Source organism: Vulpes vulpes, chromosome 2 (assembly GCF_048418805.1).
Source record: "Vulpes vulpes isolate BD-2025 chromosome 2, VulVul3, whole genome shotgun sequence".
NCBI classification, from domain to species: Eukaryota; Metazoa; Chordata; class Mammalia; order Carnivora; family Canidae; genus Vulpes; species Vulpes vulpes.
The window spans coordinates 14,338,093-14,356,975 of NC_132781.1; the positions used below are offsets into that span (position 1 = coordinate 14,338,093).

Consider the following 18,883-nt stretch of genomic DNA (forward strand, 5'->3'; position numbering starts at 1 on the left):
AGAGACAAGCAAGGATTCTCCCCTAATGTCTTCAGAGGGACCACAGCTCTGCTGACATCTTGATTTTGGATTTCTGGGCCCCAGAACTATGACAAAATAAATCTCTGTTGTTTTAAGCCACCAGTTTGTGGTGATTTGTTCAGATGGGCAAAGTCATCTATTCTCCTTTCTTCCATAGAACTCTGTCCTCTCTACAGAACGCTGATAGGAAATGTAGCACATAAAGGCATGCCTTTGACATTAGCTGAGTATTGAAGACTGAGAACATCCATGAAAATCAATGTAAATATTTTTGCAGCCTTCCAAAATCTGAGAGCAAATTGAGATGGTAATGGATAATAAATGTGTACTCAGTAATCTCACTTTACTCTTATGGTAACTACAAGGACTCTTCAGACACATTTTCAAGGTTACCAATTTTTGTTTTAGAATTTAGACATGATTTTTTCTTCTGAACCTTCAGTGGGCATGGTGGTGGGGACACTGGAAAGATGATCACTATACTGCTTCTAGGATGCACTTATCAAGAGCACAGTGGTCTAGCAATTATTCTTTAAATGATATGGCAATGGGGAGAATGGTCCATACCTAAAAATAGCAGAAGCATTTAAAAACTGTCACCAGTCAGGATCCCACCTGACAAAACTGTTGTCTGATGACAGGATTGGATGTACACAAATAGGCCAAAGGAATAGTGCTAATCATGAAAAATAGTAATTCATTTTAGGTCACCAGTGAGGTATTTTTAAGTATTGATCACATTTGCTTCATGTAAATCAGCTTTATAAAAAGGATCTAACACTGAGATGTAGCTTATATCACAACTTAGATTTCACAAGATGAGATCAGAATAAAGATAGCCAGTTTTATGATCGTTACAGGCTTCTGAAATATAAAAGAGAAAATAATTAGAACATATATCCATAGAGACTCTAAAAGCACCCTCTCCTCCCAAAAAAAAAACCCCTCATTTTAGTAGCAGGGTAGTCTGACAGAACCATGTATTAAGTGTTTTTTCCTGTACTATAAAAATAACTTATTCTTGAAAATGGCTTAAAGTACCCCTGCATCCTTCCTTCTCTTTGGATTTTTTATATGATACTCTCAGTGTCACATTCTTCCCTCCTCCCTACCCACCCATCTCTTGATGAGATTTGTTAGGAGCTGTGGTATTGGTTGCTATTGGTTTCCTGGGGGTGTGCATGACGTCCCCATCTACCCCATCTTTGGGCTTCTAAAGCCCCAGAGTATGGTGGCCTTACAAAGACTGTGGTCTCATTTTGATACTATCTCTTTCCCAAACTGTGGCTCACCATGAACTCTTGGTGCCACCTCCTGGAACATGGGAGTAGCATAATGGATCTCCTGGGGGTGTCTGATTCCTGGGGTGAAAAATAAAGAACAGAGTTATTGATCCTATAATCTGAATCTCTGATCACTTGGGGGCAGTGGTTTAGCCAGCCACCCTCAAAATGATGTGCAACCTCTGGACTTAGCAGAGAACACTTACCTTCTTGGGCTGTGGGAACACACTGCCATGGTTCCAAGCCTGGCACAGGTTCCTGACCTGTAAAATGGGAACAACATAAATTAGGACTTAGTGGTGTTTGCATAGACAAGGCAGGCAAATTGCTTAGCACCATGGAACAGGGCCAGCCCTCAGGCAGTGTTGGGCTTGTTCTTATTGTTACCAAGACCTTGAGTCTATTTACCATAAAGCAGTGTATGATGCCTGCATGAAGAGGGCAGAGGCTCTAGAATACAGTGTGGACCATTCCAAACTGACATTAAAAAAAATCTCCAAGGTATGTTGTTAAATGAAAAAAAATCAAGGCATAGAATGATCTGCTAACCCTTTGTTTAGTTGCTAGCATCCACATAGAGTATCTATGGGAGATTTTTAAAAACTGGTTGTTGCTCCTGTAAAGTGGGATTGACGTCAGGTGGTGGGGGAAAGACATTGTATTCTGTTCCTTTTCATTTTTTTTTAACCCATGTATCTGTACAACCTTAAATAAAAAAGACAAAAACCTGAAACCAACCAACCAAACCAATCAAAATACCCAATAAAGTTCTCTTACCTGCTTGATTTGCACAGATATTTGCATATATTCCAACTTCCATGGCCGTATTTCCATTGTCTCTGGGTGCCTTATCTCTCATAGCTTTTCCTACATTAATTGATGCATAATTATTAAATTAAACCAATTCAGCCACATTTTTCTCATTTCCTCTGCTAAGGAGCAGAATCCCCCAAAGACGTGAAACAAAGAATCACTTGCTCCAATAGCCTACACTGCTGTCTATTGAAGGAAAACCATGGACTCAGAAAGGAATCCATAGCACCCACTCCTCCAAGCCAGAAGCCCATCTGATTTATTTTCTTGGGTCTGCAAGGAACATCCTCTTATCAGATTACACTTGAGGTGGCCAGAGACACATTTTCTTTCCTTCACTGAAAAGAACAGCCTGTAAAAAGCTTTGTAATATCTGCAAGACATCATAAATTACCCAGCTGAGTTCTATTTAGCCCTGGCCAGTAATCAAGAATACTAATTCTGCTTTTGCAAGACTTTTTGTAGGAAGGGAAGATAGGTTTTAAAAATGTATAAGGTGTATACATTTTGACATCTATTTTCAAGTTTTATGTCAACTGAGTTTCTGACTTCAGGCACAGGAGGCTAACAAGTATCACTTGGTTCTCACCCTAGTTGTGACAGTGTCTCCCTATTCTACAGGTCAGAATGCTGAGGCTCAGGTAAGTGAAGGAGCCTGCCTGACGCCTCTCAGCTCACTGCTGGGTGCTGGTGCTTAGACACACTGTTCTTTGTGCATATCTTGATATTCCTCTATTACTTGCATGCCAAATGAAAAGGCCATTTTTTTAAGATTTATTTATTTATTTATTTATTTATTTATGATAGATATATATATAGAGAGAGAGAGAGGCAGAGACACAGGAGGAGGGAGAAGCAGGCTCCATGCCGGGAGCCCGACGTGGGACTCGATCCCGGGACTCCAGGATTGCGACCTGGGCCAAAGGCAGGCACTAAACTGCTGAGCCACCCAGGGATCCCCCGAAAAGGCCATTTTGAAATTTTAAGTAGAAGTGGTCATAAGAGGTGAATATAGCGAGAAACAGTGACTGGGGCTTGATGCAGGACTGAAGGTGAGGCATAGAGCGATGAAACTCTTGTTGAGCTTCCTCAGAGTGGCAGAGCTAGGATGCTGACAAATACAAGGCAAAGCTCTTGCCTTTGCGCAGCTGGCAGTCAGAACCCACTACCTTATTTGCAGGGCCCAGTGCACAGCAAGAATGCAGGGCCTCTTGTTAAAAAATTATGAAGATCTCTGCACCCATGTTCCTAGCAGCAGTATTCACAACAGCCAAAAGGTGGAAGCAACCCAAGGGCCCATTGACAGATGAATGGATAAACTTAGTGTATATATTTATCTGTATCTACGTATCTGTCGTTAACGGAATATTCTTCAGCTTGAGAAATGATGGAGATTTTGACACATGCACAACATGGATGAATCTCCAGGACATTTCTGCTGAGTGAGATGAGCCAGTCACAAAAGGAGAGATACCATATGAGCCCATTATACGAGGTCCCCAGAGTAGCCAAATTCATAGAGACAGAAGGGAGAGTGGTGGTTGCCAGGGGCTGGGAGGGTGGGGGGCTCAATGGGGAGAGCTTAATGGGGACAGAGTTTCAGTTTTGCAAGATGAGAAAAGTTCCGTGCGTGGATGATGGCGATGACAATGCACTTAATGCCATGAAACTGTATACTTAACAATGGCTAAGATGGCAAATTTTATTGGTATGTATATTTTAAAATTTAAAAAATAATTTAGGGCAGTCCGGGTGGCTCAGTGGTTTAGCACCGCCTTCAGCCCAGGGCCTGATCCTGAGACCTGGAATCGAGTCCCGTGTCGGCTCCCTGCATGGAGCCTGCTTCTCCCTCTGCCTGTGTCTCTGCCTTTCACTCTCTCTGTCTCTCATGAATAAATAAATAAACAAAATCTTAAAAAATAATAAATAAATAAATAAATAAATAAATAAATAAATAATTTTAAAAAGAGTAAAAAAAAGGATTCAGAATTTCAAGACAGTGACAACAGAGAATGAAACCTAGTATAGGGCTCTTCTTAGTGAGGGCCCCCTGTGTGACCACACAGGCCACATACCTCCAAGTGATCTAAACAAGAAGGGCTTCCACCAGAGAAGTGAGAACCAGCCTAGGCGCGAGCTGTGCAGGAAGTCTGCTTCATTTACCTTCCCCCTTTGCATCATTTCCTTCGTTCTTTGTTTTCCTTGTATCCAGTGTTGTATTTCCTTTTCCCTTCCTCTTCATCTTCTCTCCTGCTTTCTGTACCCAACATCATGGCAAATAATGAGAAAGCCACTAAAGAACTTACTTGCTTTGTACTTTGGTAGTATCCAAAATGCCAGAATTGGGATTATTATGATTAGCACCAGCAATAACCCCGGAAGTAGTAGCTGCAGGCAGAAAGGACAGCTGTATCCACCTAGAAGAAGACAGCATTCACTGGTCACCACACAGCTTTTCCAATGACACTGAGCTATGGAATGTTCTGGAAAAGGTAGTCACCACTGTCTTTGAAGCTAGCTAATGTACTGTGCACCCCGGTCCCCAGACTCCTATAGGCAGCTGCAACTCTTGAGAGTTAAATTGTGAGTCAGTGAAGTTCTGGAAGTCATGACCAAGTACATCTTCCACAAGGAGTCATACAAGGAAGAGAAAAACAGCGGAGTATTTGACAGACTGATTCCTGGTGGCATCGTTAGGGTCATAAGGCTCAGAACAGTCACTTATTTATTGGGCAAAGCCCTGAGTCATTTTGGCATGGTTTTTGTCGCCTAAATAGCCACCATTCATTATTAACTGCACACCAGTCACTGTGTTAAGCACTTTCCAAGCATTGCCTAATTTATCTCATTGATACTACTCTCATTTTACAAATGAGTAAAGTAAGACTCAGAGGGGTTAAATGACTTTCCTACAGTCACACGGCTAATAAATGGAAGGGCTGTGATTGTAGGCAAAAGCTTGATTCTGGGGCCTGAGTCCAACAGGCTGCCTCATTTGTTAGAACTTACTGATCACCAGGGCGTGGGCTCTATTCTTCAGAAGATAAGGGTGGGTGAAGTGTCCAATACCCAAGCATGCCTACTGCTTTAGCTAACCTCTTTTTTGTTCTATCCTTCTACCTCAACAAGTGTCCTTTCGTAAGGCCCTTCGTATGCAGCCTAGTATGAGACCTCTAGGTCTCACGTGCACATGGACCCTCTAGGCTGTATGTACAAATGTTGTCCATGCCCCCCCCCAAAAAAACAGCCCCTTTACTTGGGTCCAGGGATGCTCACTTCCTTTCTGTAGTACAACCTTGGGAGGATAAGCTGGGAATGAAACTTGTGTAGGCCCTGGAAGGGGGTTCTGATCTGATTGGGTGGGAAATTCAGGTCCAGGTACCCAGCATATGGTTTAGGAAAGTGGGACAAGGTCCAGGTGGGGACATGAGAATATGCTGGACTCCTCAGCCTATGGGAAGATGCATGGCCAAGAAGCACCAGAGCAATGCCCTTTAAAACACAGGACTAGGACAGGAGCCCTTCTCCCCCCAAGGGTGGTCCTGGCGGTCTACACTCACCAACCCTTAGCAGTGGGCAGTAAACAGTCAAGCAGGCAAGCAGAGGTGTTAGAAGTCAAGGGAAAAGCAAAAGAGAATCAAAACCCGGCAACTCTGAGAGAAATGCAAATTCTGATATGTTTGCTTAGAACCTGGCCAGTGAAGATCAAGCAGGAAGCAAGGTCAAGTGGGGAAGTCTCCGTACAAGATCCCCTTCTGACCTAGTTTCTAGGCTTGTCTTCTTCCTTTTCATGGCAGAAAGAAACCCCCAATCAGAGTTGGTGTAGAACCTCCCAAAAGAAAGGGATTTGGATGCAGATGGCCAGCAAGGAAAGAGGGATGGGAGGAGTAGCTGCAGTTTCTGGAAGCAAATCCAGACCCTGTGGAAAGAGCTCCCATAGCCCTTACCTGTTTGAGGATTGATGAGGATTGGCTGACTGTATCTTGTATGATCAGGCAACTCATTTTTAGCTTTGCACTTATACTCCTCCATTTCTCCAGCACTGTTCTTGGTTATGTTGAATTCAGCAGGCTCCCTTACGTACTTGGGAATAGCTGGTGATATGGCAATATTTTTCTCAAAGAAAGTATAAGTGATGGGCAGAGAGCCATTGAAGGAGATACAACGTAGTGTTATATGTCGGTCTGTTTCTATTTTAACAACATTAACGTTCAGCACTGGTGTGATCACTGGGTCTAGAAAAATGAAAGTGTGTGTTAAAGGGATAAGCAGATTGGATTCACTCACGCAGTCCACAAAATGGATTGAACACCTGTTCTGTTCCCGACTGTGGACCCAAAGATGAATGACACCCCTTCTTGAAAAGTCAAGAAGCTGGCATCCCGGTGAGAAAGACTGATGATACGTGGTTAGCTCCACTCAGTGTGGCACAAGCCAGGTGCTGAGAATGCCAGAGGGTGGAGGCTGTCTCTCTGCTTTGAGGAATCAGAGCACAAACTTGTCTTTCATCAGAAGTCTCAATCTGTTGCTGAGAATGAGTATAGTTTTTTCAAAGATCTAGTTCCAAGTATGAAGTTGAGAGGTGCTTTTATTCCTAATCTTTATAAGGCTACAGTGGGTTTTTAAAATCAAATCTAAAAATATCATCTCTCCTAACTATATTTTTATTTATAGAATTCATCTCTGCAGTTATCTTTTACTTTTTCCCACAAGCAGGAAGTAACCCTGGTAAATAGGTTCAAAGGAACTTTTCAAAAGGAAGTCTGTGGGTCTGCTAGACTCTGTCAAATCATATCCTATTTTGTGGGAGAACCCAGCTATATTATTTACTTTATAATTCATTAATAGGGACGCCTGGGTGGCTCAGTTAGTTAAACCTCTGCCTTCGGCTCAGATCATGATCCTGGGGTTCTGGGATCGAGGCCCATGTTGGGCTCCCTGTTCAATGGGACTCTGCTTCTCCCTCTCCCTCTGCCCACCCCCCCACTTCTGTGCTTTCTCTCTCTCACTCATTCTTTCTCAAATAAAAAAAATATAATTCATTAATAAAGCAGTATTATAGGAAAGGAAGGATAATTGTTGAGTATCCATCATGTACCAGGCTTACTATTCACATTACCTCATTTCACATCACAATTGTACTACAAGGAAGGTAGTACTATGCCCATTCCACCAGTGAATGAACTGTGATTCAGAGGTTAAGAAATTAGTCCAAGGTCACTCAGCTAGTAAACAGCAGATCCAGTTGGCTTGGGCCAACTCCCAAGCAGATTTTTTCTTTAAACAATATCAGGTTGGCATAGAAACAATGAAATACAGGGACCAAAGTATAAGTAAAATCAAAGAAAATAATTTAGAATCTCCTTACTCCATCCCTCCCTTGAGCAGGAATCCCTGGGGCAGCATCCTTGACAGAGCAGCACCTGGCAACAGTGGCCTCAGAGAACAACTTTGGGAATAGTGATGGTGGCCTTGGAATGCAACTTGGAGAAGAGCACCAACAGCACCAATAATTCATTCTTCCTATGGAACTGAAGTCTACATCCCGTAATTTTCAGGAAGGAGCAGTTGAAACATACTTGAGGAAACATGGACTCTTCTCTGAGATGACATGATCCAAACTAGACCAAGGATTGATATCTCAACTGACTGGAAAAATATAAACTTTCCTGAGAGTTTGTAAAAGGACTGGCCAAGGGCATCATAGCATCATAGTGCTTGGAGTAAGAGAGTTGCTACTCTTCACTAAACCAGTTATATTTTTACAAATTTCAAGGAATCCGTGAAGACTCGTTCAGCTGTCACATTTCCCAGAAGACCTTTCCTAAATCCTCTAGGCTGAAGTACTTCCTCTTCTGCCTCCCATCCTTTTATTATCTGATCCACTTGGATGTCTATGGTCCTCTCAAATGTAACCTGTTTGAAACTGAACTCTAGCTAATCTGCTAATTACTGAAAAATCAATAGGTAGATAAACATATACTAAAATCCAATTGTTTAAAAAATGTTTTTATTCATAGATTCATTCATTCATCCATCCATCCATTCACTTATTTTACTATGGTAAGAAGAGTTAACATGAGATCTACTTTCTTAAATTTTTAAGTGCTCAATACAGTGTTATTAACTATGTACAGCAAAATGTACTGCAAGATCTGGAGAACTTGCTCATCTTGCATACCCAAAACTTTATACCCATTAAACAATTTTTTCCCCAACTCCTCGTTCTTCCAGTTTTCCCCATCTCAGTAAATGCACCACTTCCCATCGGCTGATCATATTAGATATCTGGAAGTCATTCTTGATTCCTTCTTCACCTTCACTAACGTGTGAACCCAAATCAAATCTAATCATCTAACAAGTCCTACTGTTTCTTCCTCCAAAATACACTTTGAATCCACTTATATCTCCATTGTCCATCCTCACCATTGTTTGTCTCCTGGATGACTGCAAAAGCCTCTCAACCAATCCCCAACTTCTACTCTTGCCCTGCCTCACCTAGAATGGAATAACTTTGAAGACAATAAACTGGGTGCCAGGCCCTGACTTGTTCCCTTCCCTCTCCCTTCTCACCTGAGGTCACACTCCCCTCATCTGATTTTCAGCCATACCAGCCTCCTTTTTTAGGTCCTTCCCAATCAGCCAAGATCTTTCCCAAGTTGGAACCCCTGCACAGGCTATTGTCCTTTGACTAGAGCCCTCTTTCCCTGTTTCTTCACATGGCTAATTCCTTGTCATTCTTCAGGACTCTAGTTAAATGTCATCCCTTTGTAAAGCCATCCCTAACTACCCTACCTAAGTAGATTGCTTCACCATCCTCTGCTTCTCTCCATTACTGTGCCATTTTACTTTTCCTTCATAACAATCAGCATAGTTTGTGATTATGAATTTGTTTGGGTACTTGGGTTTTGTATCTCCCCAACTAGACTGGAAGCTCCACCAGGGCAGAAATTAATGTATATCCCAGAGCTTGGCACATTTGAGATATCATTAAGTATTTGATGAGTGAATCAATGATCAATGAATTTGTGTTCATGGTTTATATCCCTATTGAGTTGGGGACAAGAACATGTCTTAGGCATCACTGAAACCCCAGCAACGCCCAACAAATTACTTGCATCTGGGTAAGCGCTCAATAGATATCTACTAATCTGATCTAAATGAAGAGAAAACAGTTTTATAATCCATCAAAACAGTTCGGGCAACCCAGGTGGCTCAGTGGTTTAGCGCCGCCTTCAGTCCAGGGCCTGATCCTGGAGACCCAGAATCGAGTTCCATGTCAGGCTCCTGCATGGAGCCTGCTTCTCCGTCTGTCTCTGTCTCTGCCTCTCACTCTCTCTGTGTCTCTCATGAATAAATAAATAAAATCTTAAAAAAAAAAAAACAGTTCTACAGGACAGTGCGATTACTGTAACAAATTGCAGGAAATGTGTGCATTTACTTGGAAGGCAGGATGTGGGACGATTTTATACATATCTGTGGGACAGAAGCTCAGGAAATGAAGACTTGAGGTTTATTAATCAGCTCATTTGAAGCTTCAGCCATCAAGTTCATAAGTCATCTAAAATAAGCCCTGTAAGGGTTTATTCCTTGCAGAAGTATAGGCCCCTGTTATTCAAATGGAGGAAACCCACACCAGTAGTGGGATTTGCCATCCTTTCTCATGCTGAATCTCAGTGATTTGAAGGGCATTCGGATGCTTTCCCTGCAAAGTGAGTGCCTACTCTCCTCACCCCATTATGCACACAATAGACTGAGACTCAATCAGAGTTAAAACCAATGTTAGCATTGTACTGCCTATCTTCTCAATTCATATTTAACAATTGAGGACTGGTGGTATATCAAAGGTGTAATGAAAGGGAATAACCAAAGTTTCACAGGAAGCTGATGGTACACAGGTTCCCCAATGCTCATCCCATTTCTCTTTCTGCAATACCGCTGCCCAGTCCAGTCTGGTGGCCTACACTGACCACCAGAGAATATTATCAGCTGGGGGACTGCCCTCACATTATGCACAACATCCCAAGATCATGTTTACAGGTGTTTTCTCCCCTCTTCACACTTCTTTTACAATATGGCTTCTATTCAGTTTGTGTTCAAAACTGTCCTATGATGGTTGGTTTTAACTTGGATCTCCTAAAGCCGTGTGCAGAAATTTGCATTTGTAATCTCATGAATGTTTCTCAGGGAAAGTACCCATCACTATCATTGATTATTAAGATGGTTATAACCTAGTAAGCTAAAAAGCATTGAGCTAGAGCAGTGATGTCCAATAGAGCTTTCTTTAATGATGGAAATGTTCTGTCTGCATTGTCTAATATGGCTGGCTGTACTGAATACTTGAAACATGACTAATAAGACTAAGAAGTGAGCTTTTTATTTCATTTAATTTTAATTAATTTGGATTTAAATGTAAATAACCACATGTGGCTAGTGGTCTAGCCACTAGTGCTTGAGAACGCAGACCTGAAGATCACTCAAGGATTTGATCAGTAAGTCAGAGCTCCTATGTTTAGAAGCCTCCAGGTACAAGTCACACATATTACCTGGAAACCCTCTCTCCTTCTCCCAGGAATCCATTATCAAGGTCACCTTTATAAATGAGACCATTAATGCTAGGTTGTGAGAGGCTTGGGGTGGAAAGATGGGAAAGAAAAATATAGCAGTTATAAGATGTGCTGGCTTATGCGGTACCCGATGGATGGTCACTGCAAAGGGGAGAAGGTGGGAAAGACCTGGGGCTTTGAAGGCCCTTGCCACAGTGTTCACTACTGATTCTAAGACTTCCTGAATCTTCAGAGAAAAAGTAATTTTTGCCTACATGATGGGAATCCTAGAGTAAAACATCTAGAAAAGATCTCAACAATTTCCCAAATTGTTCAGATAAGACTTTTTGTCTAAGGCAATCAGGCTATTATTATCTGAAATAGCTAGAAGTCTTTGGAAGAGGTATGAAGGATTGCCAAGATGTCATTCCCCCAATTACAAGCCATTGCATTTGGCCACTCTACCCACTATCCTCCATTCAGCTGAATACAGCATATCTCTGCAAGCCTGGAAGACACAAGCTGAGCAGTTGGTCACATGATCCCAGCTTAAATGAGAGTACTTGCTTCAGTACAACAACCCCAGCCACAGAGGGCTCAGTGAAGATCCTGCCTTGATTTGTAGACCTGTACGAGATCAGCAAATATCTATCCCAATTTCAAACTCACTCCCAGGACCTCAACTCTTAGGAGCTCTGTTTGAAAGTGGGCCCCCCTTGGGGGATCCCTGGGTGGCGCAGCGGTTTAGCGCCTGCCTTTGGCCCAGGGCGCAATCCTGGAGACCCGGGACTGAGTCCCACGTCGGGCTCCCGGTGCATGGAGCCTGCTTCTCCCTCTGCCTGTGTCTCTGCCTCTCTCTCTCTCTCACTGTGTGCCTATCATAAATAAATAAAAATTAAAAAAAAAAAAAAAGAGTCACTTAGGGCGGGAGATCCCTGGGTGGCTCATCCATAAAAAAAAAAAAAAAGAAAGAAAGTGGGCCCCTCTTCTTCTGGTATTATGTTTTCAAAACTGACAGGGGTAGGAAAATAAAACCCAAAACTTATTCAGGAAGGAAAATTGGATCGAACATTTAATGTCTCATGTTAAGTCTGGCAATGCTGACTCTATGTATTATTGTTTAGATAAATCTTCTATTAATCATTTAAAAGTAGTCTTTAGAAGAGAAAGTAAAATAGAATTATTAAGAATAATGATCTCAGTGACATACTTTCCAGGCTCTTGAGTGAGTATTTGCAGGGGAGCAGAGAGACCATTAGAACAGGAAAGAATCCGGTAAATCACAGGGATCCCCCAAGAATGAGTGCTCTACTTACCAACAAATATGAAGTTGAACTCACGACTGTACTTGCTAATTGAACAGTTAGAAATTTGGGCTTTGCATTTGTAGGGGCCCAACTCATGGGCTTCTGAGACGCTTAGGTTAAAAATCATGGGTTCACCTTTTCCATTCTGGGTTCTCAGGTGTTTCTCATTCCGAAACAAAAAATAAGTGATCTCTAGTGATTTGTTCTGATTGGAACAAATTAGTGATACATTTTGACCTCTCCTGACTGCTTTTGTTTCTGAGTCCAAACTTGGAGAAAGGAGTTCTGGAAAACAGTAACACAAGAAAAAGTCTTTGTTAATGTCCCTTAATAACTAAATGGTGATCCAGCCACATTTTGTGGGTCAAGGTGGTAGAGACACTGGTCTTTACCTTGCCTGTACAGCTAGGCTTACGAGTGTGTAAGGAAGCCTTGGCAAATACCAGAGCTCCTCCCAGTGATGCATGGGGGGCCCTGACAAGCTCTCTCATGCTTGTCACCTCTTCTGCCAGCGAGAGCTTGAAGTGGACACTCTGATTTTTTTTTCTTTCTTTTTTAAAATTTAAATTCCAGTTAGTTGGGGTACCTGGGTGGCTCAGTTGGTTAAGCATCTGCCTCTGGCTCAGGTCATGATCCTAGGGTCCTGGGATCAAGCCACATGTCAGGCTCCCTGCTCAGGGGGGAGCCTGCTTCTCTTTCTCCCCACCCTCTCTCATGCACATGCACTTGCTCTCTCAAATAAATAAGTAAATTTTTTTAAAATTCCAGTTAATTGACACATTACTTTCAGATGTACAATTTAGTGAAGTGCACTCTTTTAACACTTGCTATTCTGACTTAGAAATATTAATTGACGATTCATATCTCTAAAAGACAAGGACTTTTTTGACGTAAACATAACAATACTATTATCACACTAAAAATTAACTTTTAAATTATCATCAAAAATTAACACTTTTAAAATATCATCAAACATCTAGTTAGTGTTCAAATTTCCCTAATTGTCTGCTGTTGTTATTGTTTTGGATTCAAAACAGAAATATTCAGAAATATTAATTGATGGTTCATATCTATAAAAGACAAGGACTTTTTTGACGTAAACATAACAATACTATTATCACACTAAAAATTAACTTTTAAATTATCATCAAAAATTAACACTTTTAAAATATCATCAAACATCTAGTTAGTGTTCAAATTTCCCTAATTGTCTGCTGTTGTTATTGTTTTGGATTCAAAATGACCCACTGTAATTAGTTGATATATTTCTTACGCCTGTTTTTTTAATATTTTATTTATTTATTCATGAGAGGTACACAGAGAGAGGCAGAGACACAGGCAGAGGGAGAGGCAGGCTCCATGCAGGGAACCCGATGTGGGACTCAATCCCGGGACTCCAGGATCATGCCCTGCGCCAAAGGCAGTCGGTCCACAACTGAGCCACCCAGGGGTCCCTTTTATTTTCTTCTTCTTACATATTTTTAAATCTATAGACATTTCCATTTCTCTTTTCTTTTTCTCCCCCTGCAATTTATTTGTTGAAAATGGCAAGCTGTTTGTTCTATAGCATTTTCCACGATCTGGATTTTGTGGATCACAATGCCATGGTATCCTTTACCATGTTCCTCTGTCCCCTGTCCAAAGGCTTAATAAAATCCAGATTAGCTTTTATTTAGCAAGAATGCATGGTGGCAGAGTATACTTCCATTAGGAGGTATATAATGTCTGATCATCTCTCTTTTTGTTTCTTAGTTGGCTTTGACAATAATCACTTAGAAGCATTATTTCATTAGAGGTTGCAAAATGGTTTTAGACTAATTCTATCCTTCCTTTTTCATTTATTATCTGAAATAATTCTATAAAGAGAAGCTTGCCCCATCAACTCTTTGGTTATACTGAGATATGATTTACATAGAAAAGGCAGGATAAATGCTTGGATCACTCCATTTATTGATCAGTTCTGAAAATAATGAGTTGGTGTCTTAGCATCTTGTAACAGTGGGATGTTCTTCTTTCATTATTGTTATTTTTTATTTAAGAATCATTATAAACTCATAGTTTAAACATATTTAATGTATTTCAATCCATTGCAATTATTATTTTTATTGTCCCATTTTTTAGCCATGGGAAACACCTCTAAACCAACTCCTGAGACCTTTCTTTGCTTTGTTTTTGTTCGTTTTAAGATTTTATTTATTTATTTGAGAGAGAAAGAGAGCATGAGCAAGCAGGGGGAGAAGCAGAGGGTTTGTTTGTTTTTAAGTAGGCTCTATGCTCAATGTGCTGCTCAACTCACCACCCCTGAGATCAAGAGTCCTATGCTCTACCAACTGAGCCAACCAGGCACCCCTCCTGAGCCCTTTTGACACTACCCAGCAGTCTTTGAGTGCTTGTGTATTTGTATTTTATTATTTTAAAATGCCAAGGGAAAAAATAACCCTCATAAGAAAAACTAATATAAAAAGAATAAAATTAGTAAAGAATTAAGAGAATATTAGAAAATAGGGATGCCTGGATGGCTCCGTGGTTGAGTATCTGCCTTTGGCCCAGGGCATGATTCCGGGATCCTGAATAGAGTCCCACATCGGGCTCCTTGCAAGGAGCCTGCTTCTCCCTCTGCCTGTGTCTCTGCCTCGCTCTGTGTGTCTCTCATGAGTAAATAAATAGAATCTTAAAAAAAAAAAGTTATTATATCATCTGAGGAGAAAAGGTCTTCCAAGTAAGGCACAAAAATTAAAAGGCACAACAAAAACATTGAAAAACTGACTAAAACATAAAGTTTCCTTACGGCAAAATTAAGACAAGTGACAGCCTAAAAAGAAATACTTAACACATAAATGAAAGTGAAGGATTCTTTTTATACATGTAAGTCAATGGCAAATGAATTAAAAAAAGACAAATAAATGGATAAATAATATGAATAGGTAATTCCCAGAAGAATGAATGCAGAGAGCCATTAAATATGCGAGGGCCAAGGGATGGCTTGGGTGGAGAAGGGGCTTAAGCCCCTCAGAAATGCCATGGATACCTCCCTTTCCACTAACATTTTTTCAGTGTTACATAACTCAGCTTCAAGACACAGTCTCTCCTCTCTTCCATTTCCTCTCTGTGGAACTGAGTGTTCATGACCAATAAACATGAAAAAGATGCTCAACCTCACAAGTAATGAGACAACTACAAATTACAACGACACTGAGATACTGGTCTTTACTCATCAGATTGGGACACATTTACCAATGGATTGTCTCTGCTGTTAGAGAGGCATGGGAAACACTTGCCTATGTGAGTAGTCATGGTGACGGGTACAGAGTGTTGGGAGGGCAACCTAGCAATTCAGATGTACATGGCCTTTGACCTGGCAATTTCACCTCTAGGATTTTAATCTCTAGAGATGCTCTCATCCTCTCGTGAGTCCGCAAAGGATGTTTTGTACGATGATGTTTATTGCAGTGTTGTTTACATTACAAAGAAAAAAATGGAACAATCAGTAAGGGGGATGGTTACATCAACTATGGCTGAGTCATATTACCAAGCACCATGAAAAAGGAGCCAAGTCTACATCTACTGCTTGCAAGGATGTCTGTGATTATTGTTATCTAAAAAAAGGACAAGTCATGAAGGGTTTGTTTACTATGGTACTGAACAGAGAATGAATGACTGTTAATAGTGGTTGCTTCTGGAAGTGGAAGAGAATTGTAGAGTATCACAGCACTTTCATATTTCATATAGTAACAACAACCTGGCCTAGCATTTCTTGACGGCTCACCATACACCAAACACTGTACTGAGGGACATGGCTTGTCTCACTCAGGCCTGACAAGAACCCTCCCCTATGTGCTTTTATTTCCCCAACATCACAAAGGAAAGAGATTAAGTGGTTGCATCATGCACCCAGGCTTCCTGCTGGAAAATGGTAGAACCAGGGTTAGGACCATGACCCTGGCTGGTCTAGCTCTATGATGATAAACTGCCTCTCAGTATATATTTTTATTTTGTTGCTTGAATTATTTTACAATGAATACGTGTTGATTTTCTACATTAAAAGAAACAACAACAACAGGGGCACCTAGCTGGTTCAGTTGGTTAACCTGACAACTCTTGATTTTGGCTCCAGGTTCTGGGATGGAGCCCCACATCTGGCTCTGTGCTCCAGTGGGGAGTCTACTTGAGATTTTCTCTCTCCCTCTCCTTCTGCCCCCTCCCTGTTCACACACACACTCTCTCTAAAATACATAAATAAATCTTTAAAAAACAACCTAGAAAGAAAGAAAAATATTTCTTTGTAAAAACAATCTCAATATTTATCTCCAAATCTCAGGAAAGAGGCTTCAACTCCCTGCTTCACATCTCATCATTTTAAACTGTAGGTTTTTGAGAAGACTTGACTCTGGTTGCTCATCTAAAAGCATAGAAAGACTTATTCATGAACAGTCGTGTTGAAAGTAGACCATCCCCACTGTGTCAGTGAAAATGGTTTCCGTAAAAGAGAGAAGGAAGTAAATGAAACTTACTGTTTATTCCTCTTGTCTCACAATCCAGAGCAGCTTTTTGAAGTGAAAGAGCGAAAAGGAACGCGAGAAAACTCCTTTTCCACATCACGTTGGTTTGGAGATGCAAGCTTCAAAATGGTAAATAAGCCTTACATGTGGGAGAAGAAAAGAAGCCCCAAAAGAACAGTTTATTCAAATGACTCCACATTCTGTCAGAAGAAATCAGAGAGGGGGGCAAAGGAGGCGTGGTGGCCCCAGGGTGGTGAGTCATTTAGGGACTTCCTCTTTTTTGGCCAAGTTAAAGAAATTAGAGTTGCTGGGACAAGCTTAAAACGATGTGACTGGGTGGTTTGACCAACCTGTGTTCCCTCAATGAGTTCTTATACAAAGAGAGAGAGATGTGATAGGTTGCCCTAACTCTGGCTGTCTGGGAAGCTGGACAGTGGGAAGAAGGAAAAATTTGACTGTGATATTGTCTTTGTGAATCAGATGTCTCTGATCATCTCTCTCTGGATCTGGCCTATATCAAAAAGAATTTAGTGGAAGTTTGGTTTAGTCTTGGGAAGCAAATACTGACTGTCTGGAGTAGATATACACAAACAAGGCATCAGAAATGCCTGTTACATGCTGATTCCTAGGCCCCACTCCACACTTTCTAGAGATAAAACCAGGGGCTCTGAATTATAAGAAGGGCCTAGCAGTATCAGAGTCTCTACATCACAGTCCAGAGGGGCTTGTGATTCACTTCTACTCAGTCTAGAATTCCCCTGGCTCTGTGATATGTATGCAGAAGTAAAGCCACATATTCCGGTGTCACCAGTCTGAAGTGGAGAATGGGAAGTGTTGAGGGGCTTCCCAAGTGGAGGGAGCTATGACCTAGCCAGGTTACTTTGGTAATGATTTCTGTTGGCCTACCCTATAGGTCTTGCACTTTTCTGTGGACAGCTATCCTCTCTGTGGAGAAGCCAGTTCCCTGCCCAGGTAGATATTCTTCTGGGACATTGTCCAAACTCCTGTATTCACTCACAGAATTGCTCCTTGCTTGGGCTCTCTAGATCTCATCCTCTGGAGGTCAGTCATTCTAGGTCCCATACCTGGCCACCGCTGGGGGACTGAGCAAAGCCACGGTCTGCCACTTGGCCACCACTGTCTAGAGGCAAATCATTGGGTAACTATTAGTGCCTAGAAGGCCTTTCTTCCCTTCTGACATTAAAGGTTACTGTTTCAGCACCTACTCTTCTAAAAAGCACAACCCTCAGTGATTGTCAGTGATTTTTCACATGGGAATATGATATTGGTGATAATTTGTCTCACTAAAGAGTGGGAGGGAAAGAACCTCACAAGTTGAATCTCTGGTGGAGTGATCCTTAATACCAGAATTTTTGCCAGAGGAAATTGGAAGTTTTGTAGGCTTTGCTGCTTTGCCACTTTCTCACCAACATCTGCATCCTTGCCTGGGTAGGGTGGTGGGGCTAGCCCTGGGGAACTTTAATGCCCAGAAGGAACAAGGTGGGGGGTGATTAAGGGGGGACTTTCAGAAAAGCTGATGTGTCTGGGGCATTTTCCCCATGTGAAATTCAGCTGGGTCAGGAAATTTGCAGACCACAGCTTGGACACAAAGAGAGCAGAGAAAACCAGAGCAGAGGAAGTACTACTTACAGCTGCCAGCAAACACTGGTTGCTAGGAGGGCTTTAGCGAGACACCAGAAAAGGAAAGTAATTTGTCGAACGTTACAGAATAAATCAAGAGTGAAGTCTCAAATGGAAAAAGAAAGAAGTTTATCCATGGACCTGTTACGTTTACTAAGAGTAAAGTTAGTTATATTCCTCTCTGTTAGCTAAGAGCTTTACACTGATAATCTCATTTAATCCTTATAAAATCTCTATGAGGTATGCAGAGGTATTAAAAATATTTAACAACCAAAAGACAAAGCAAAACAAAACCCACAAAAGAACCCACAAAAAAATAACAACCAGCAGAATAATGTAAATACATAACTCAGTTAACAGATCAAAAATTTTAAACTATATCCCACCACTACCCCTGTTTTATCTCTAAGTAAACTAAGCCATACATGTTTGTATGCAAATTGTTAATCAAATCATTCCCATAATTTCCAAAATTTTGAACTGAACTTTTCCAACAAATTCCTTGAAACAGATGGCCATTGGATAACGTGTAGTCTCAAATAAATAGAGAATTTCTCTTCACATCAAGAATATTGTTCATGGTGTTAAATCTTCAACCCCTGGTAAGCAATAATAATTACAAAGTTTTAAAATATCCTAGCCCTAATTATGATTTTTGTAATTTTTAAAAATCCAATATTTCTATTATCTTATATTTCTAAATCACAAAAGTCATTTAATCCATTGGTGTAATATTTATCCTTCCGTAGAACTTTACAAATACCATTTGGTAA

The 18,883-nt window shown here is 41.1% G+C and overlaps 2 protein-coding genes across 5 annotated transcripts in view; one reads left to right on the plus strand and one right to left on the minus strand.

The window, feature by feature from the left end:
• Positions 1 to 9,501, plus strand: part of POLG2 (DNA polymerase gamma 2, accessory subunit) — a 40,588-nt gene extending 31,087 nt beyond the window's left edge. For 2 of the 3 annotated variants that reach the window (XM_025999594.2, XM_025999596.2), the window contains one exon: positions 7,506 to 9,501. Coding sequence is in view for 1 of the 3 variants with exons in the window: in XM_025999596.2 (XP_025855381.1) it covers positions 7,506 to 7,578 (73 nt within the window). In the remaining 2 variants the exon portion in view is untranslated. Of the gene's footprint in view, positions 1 to 178; positions 578 to 7,505 lie in introns of those variants that run through there. The other variant, XM_025999595.2, reaches the window with a different exon arrangement.
• On the minus strand, positions 402 to 16,674 carry MILR1 (mast cell immunoglobulin like receptor 1). 2 transcript variants are annotated; one of them, XM_025999597.2, is made up of 8 exons: positions 16,482 to 16,674; positions 11,980 to 12,255; positions 6,065 to 6,352; positions 4,424 to 4,534; positions 2,082 to 2,171; positions 1,511 to 1,567; positions 1,314 to 1,382; positions 402 to 885 (listed from the first exon to the last, which is right to left on the minus strand). In XM_025999597.2, exons 1-8 carry the CDS (start codon positions 16,564 to 16,566, stop codon positions 833 to 835), a joined length of 1,029 nt encoding a protein of 342 aa, XP_025855382.1. In that variant the 5' UTR covers positions 16,567 to 16,674; the 3' UTR covers positions 402 to 832. The 2 variants fall into 2 exon arrangements, with proteins under 2 accessions (XP_025855382.1, XP_072602925.1); XM_072746824.1 differs by lacking the exon at positions 11,980 to 12,255 and having other exon boundaries at positions 750 to 885; positions 16,482 to 16,666.
• Positions 16,675 to 18,883: the final 2,209 nt, after the last annotated feature.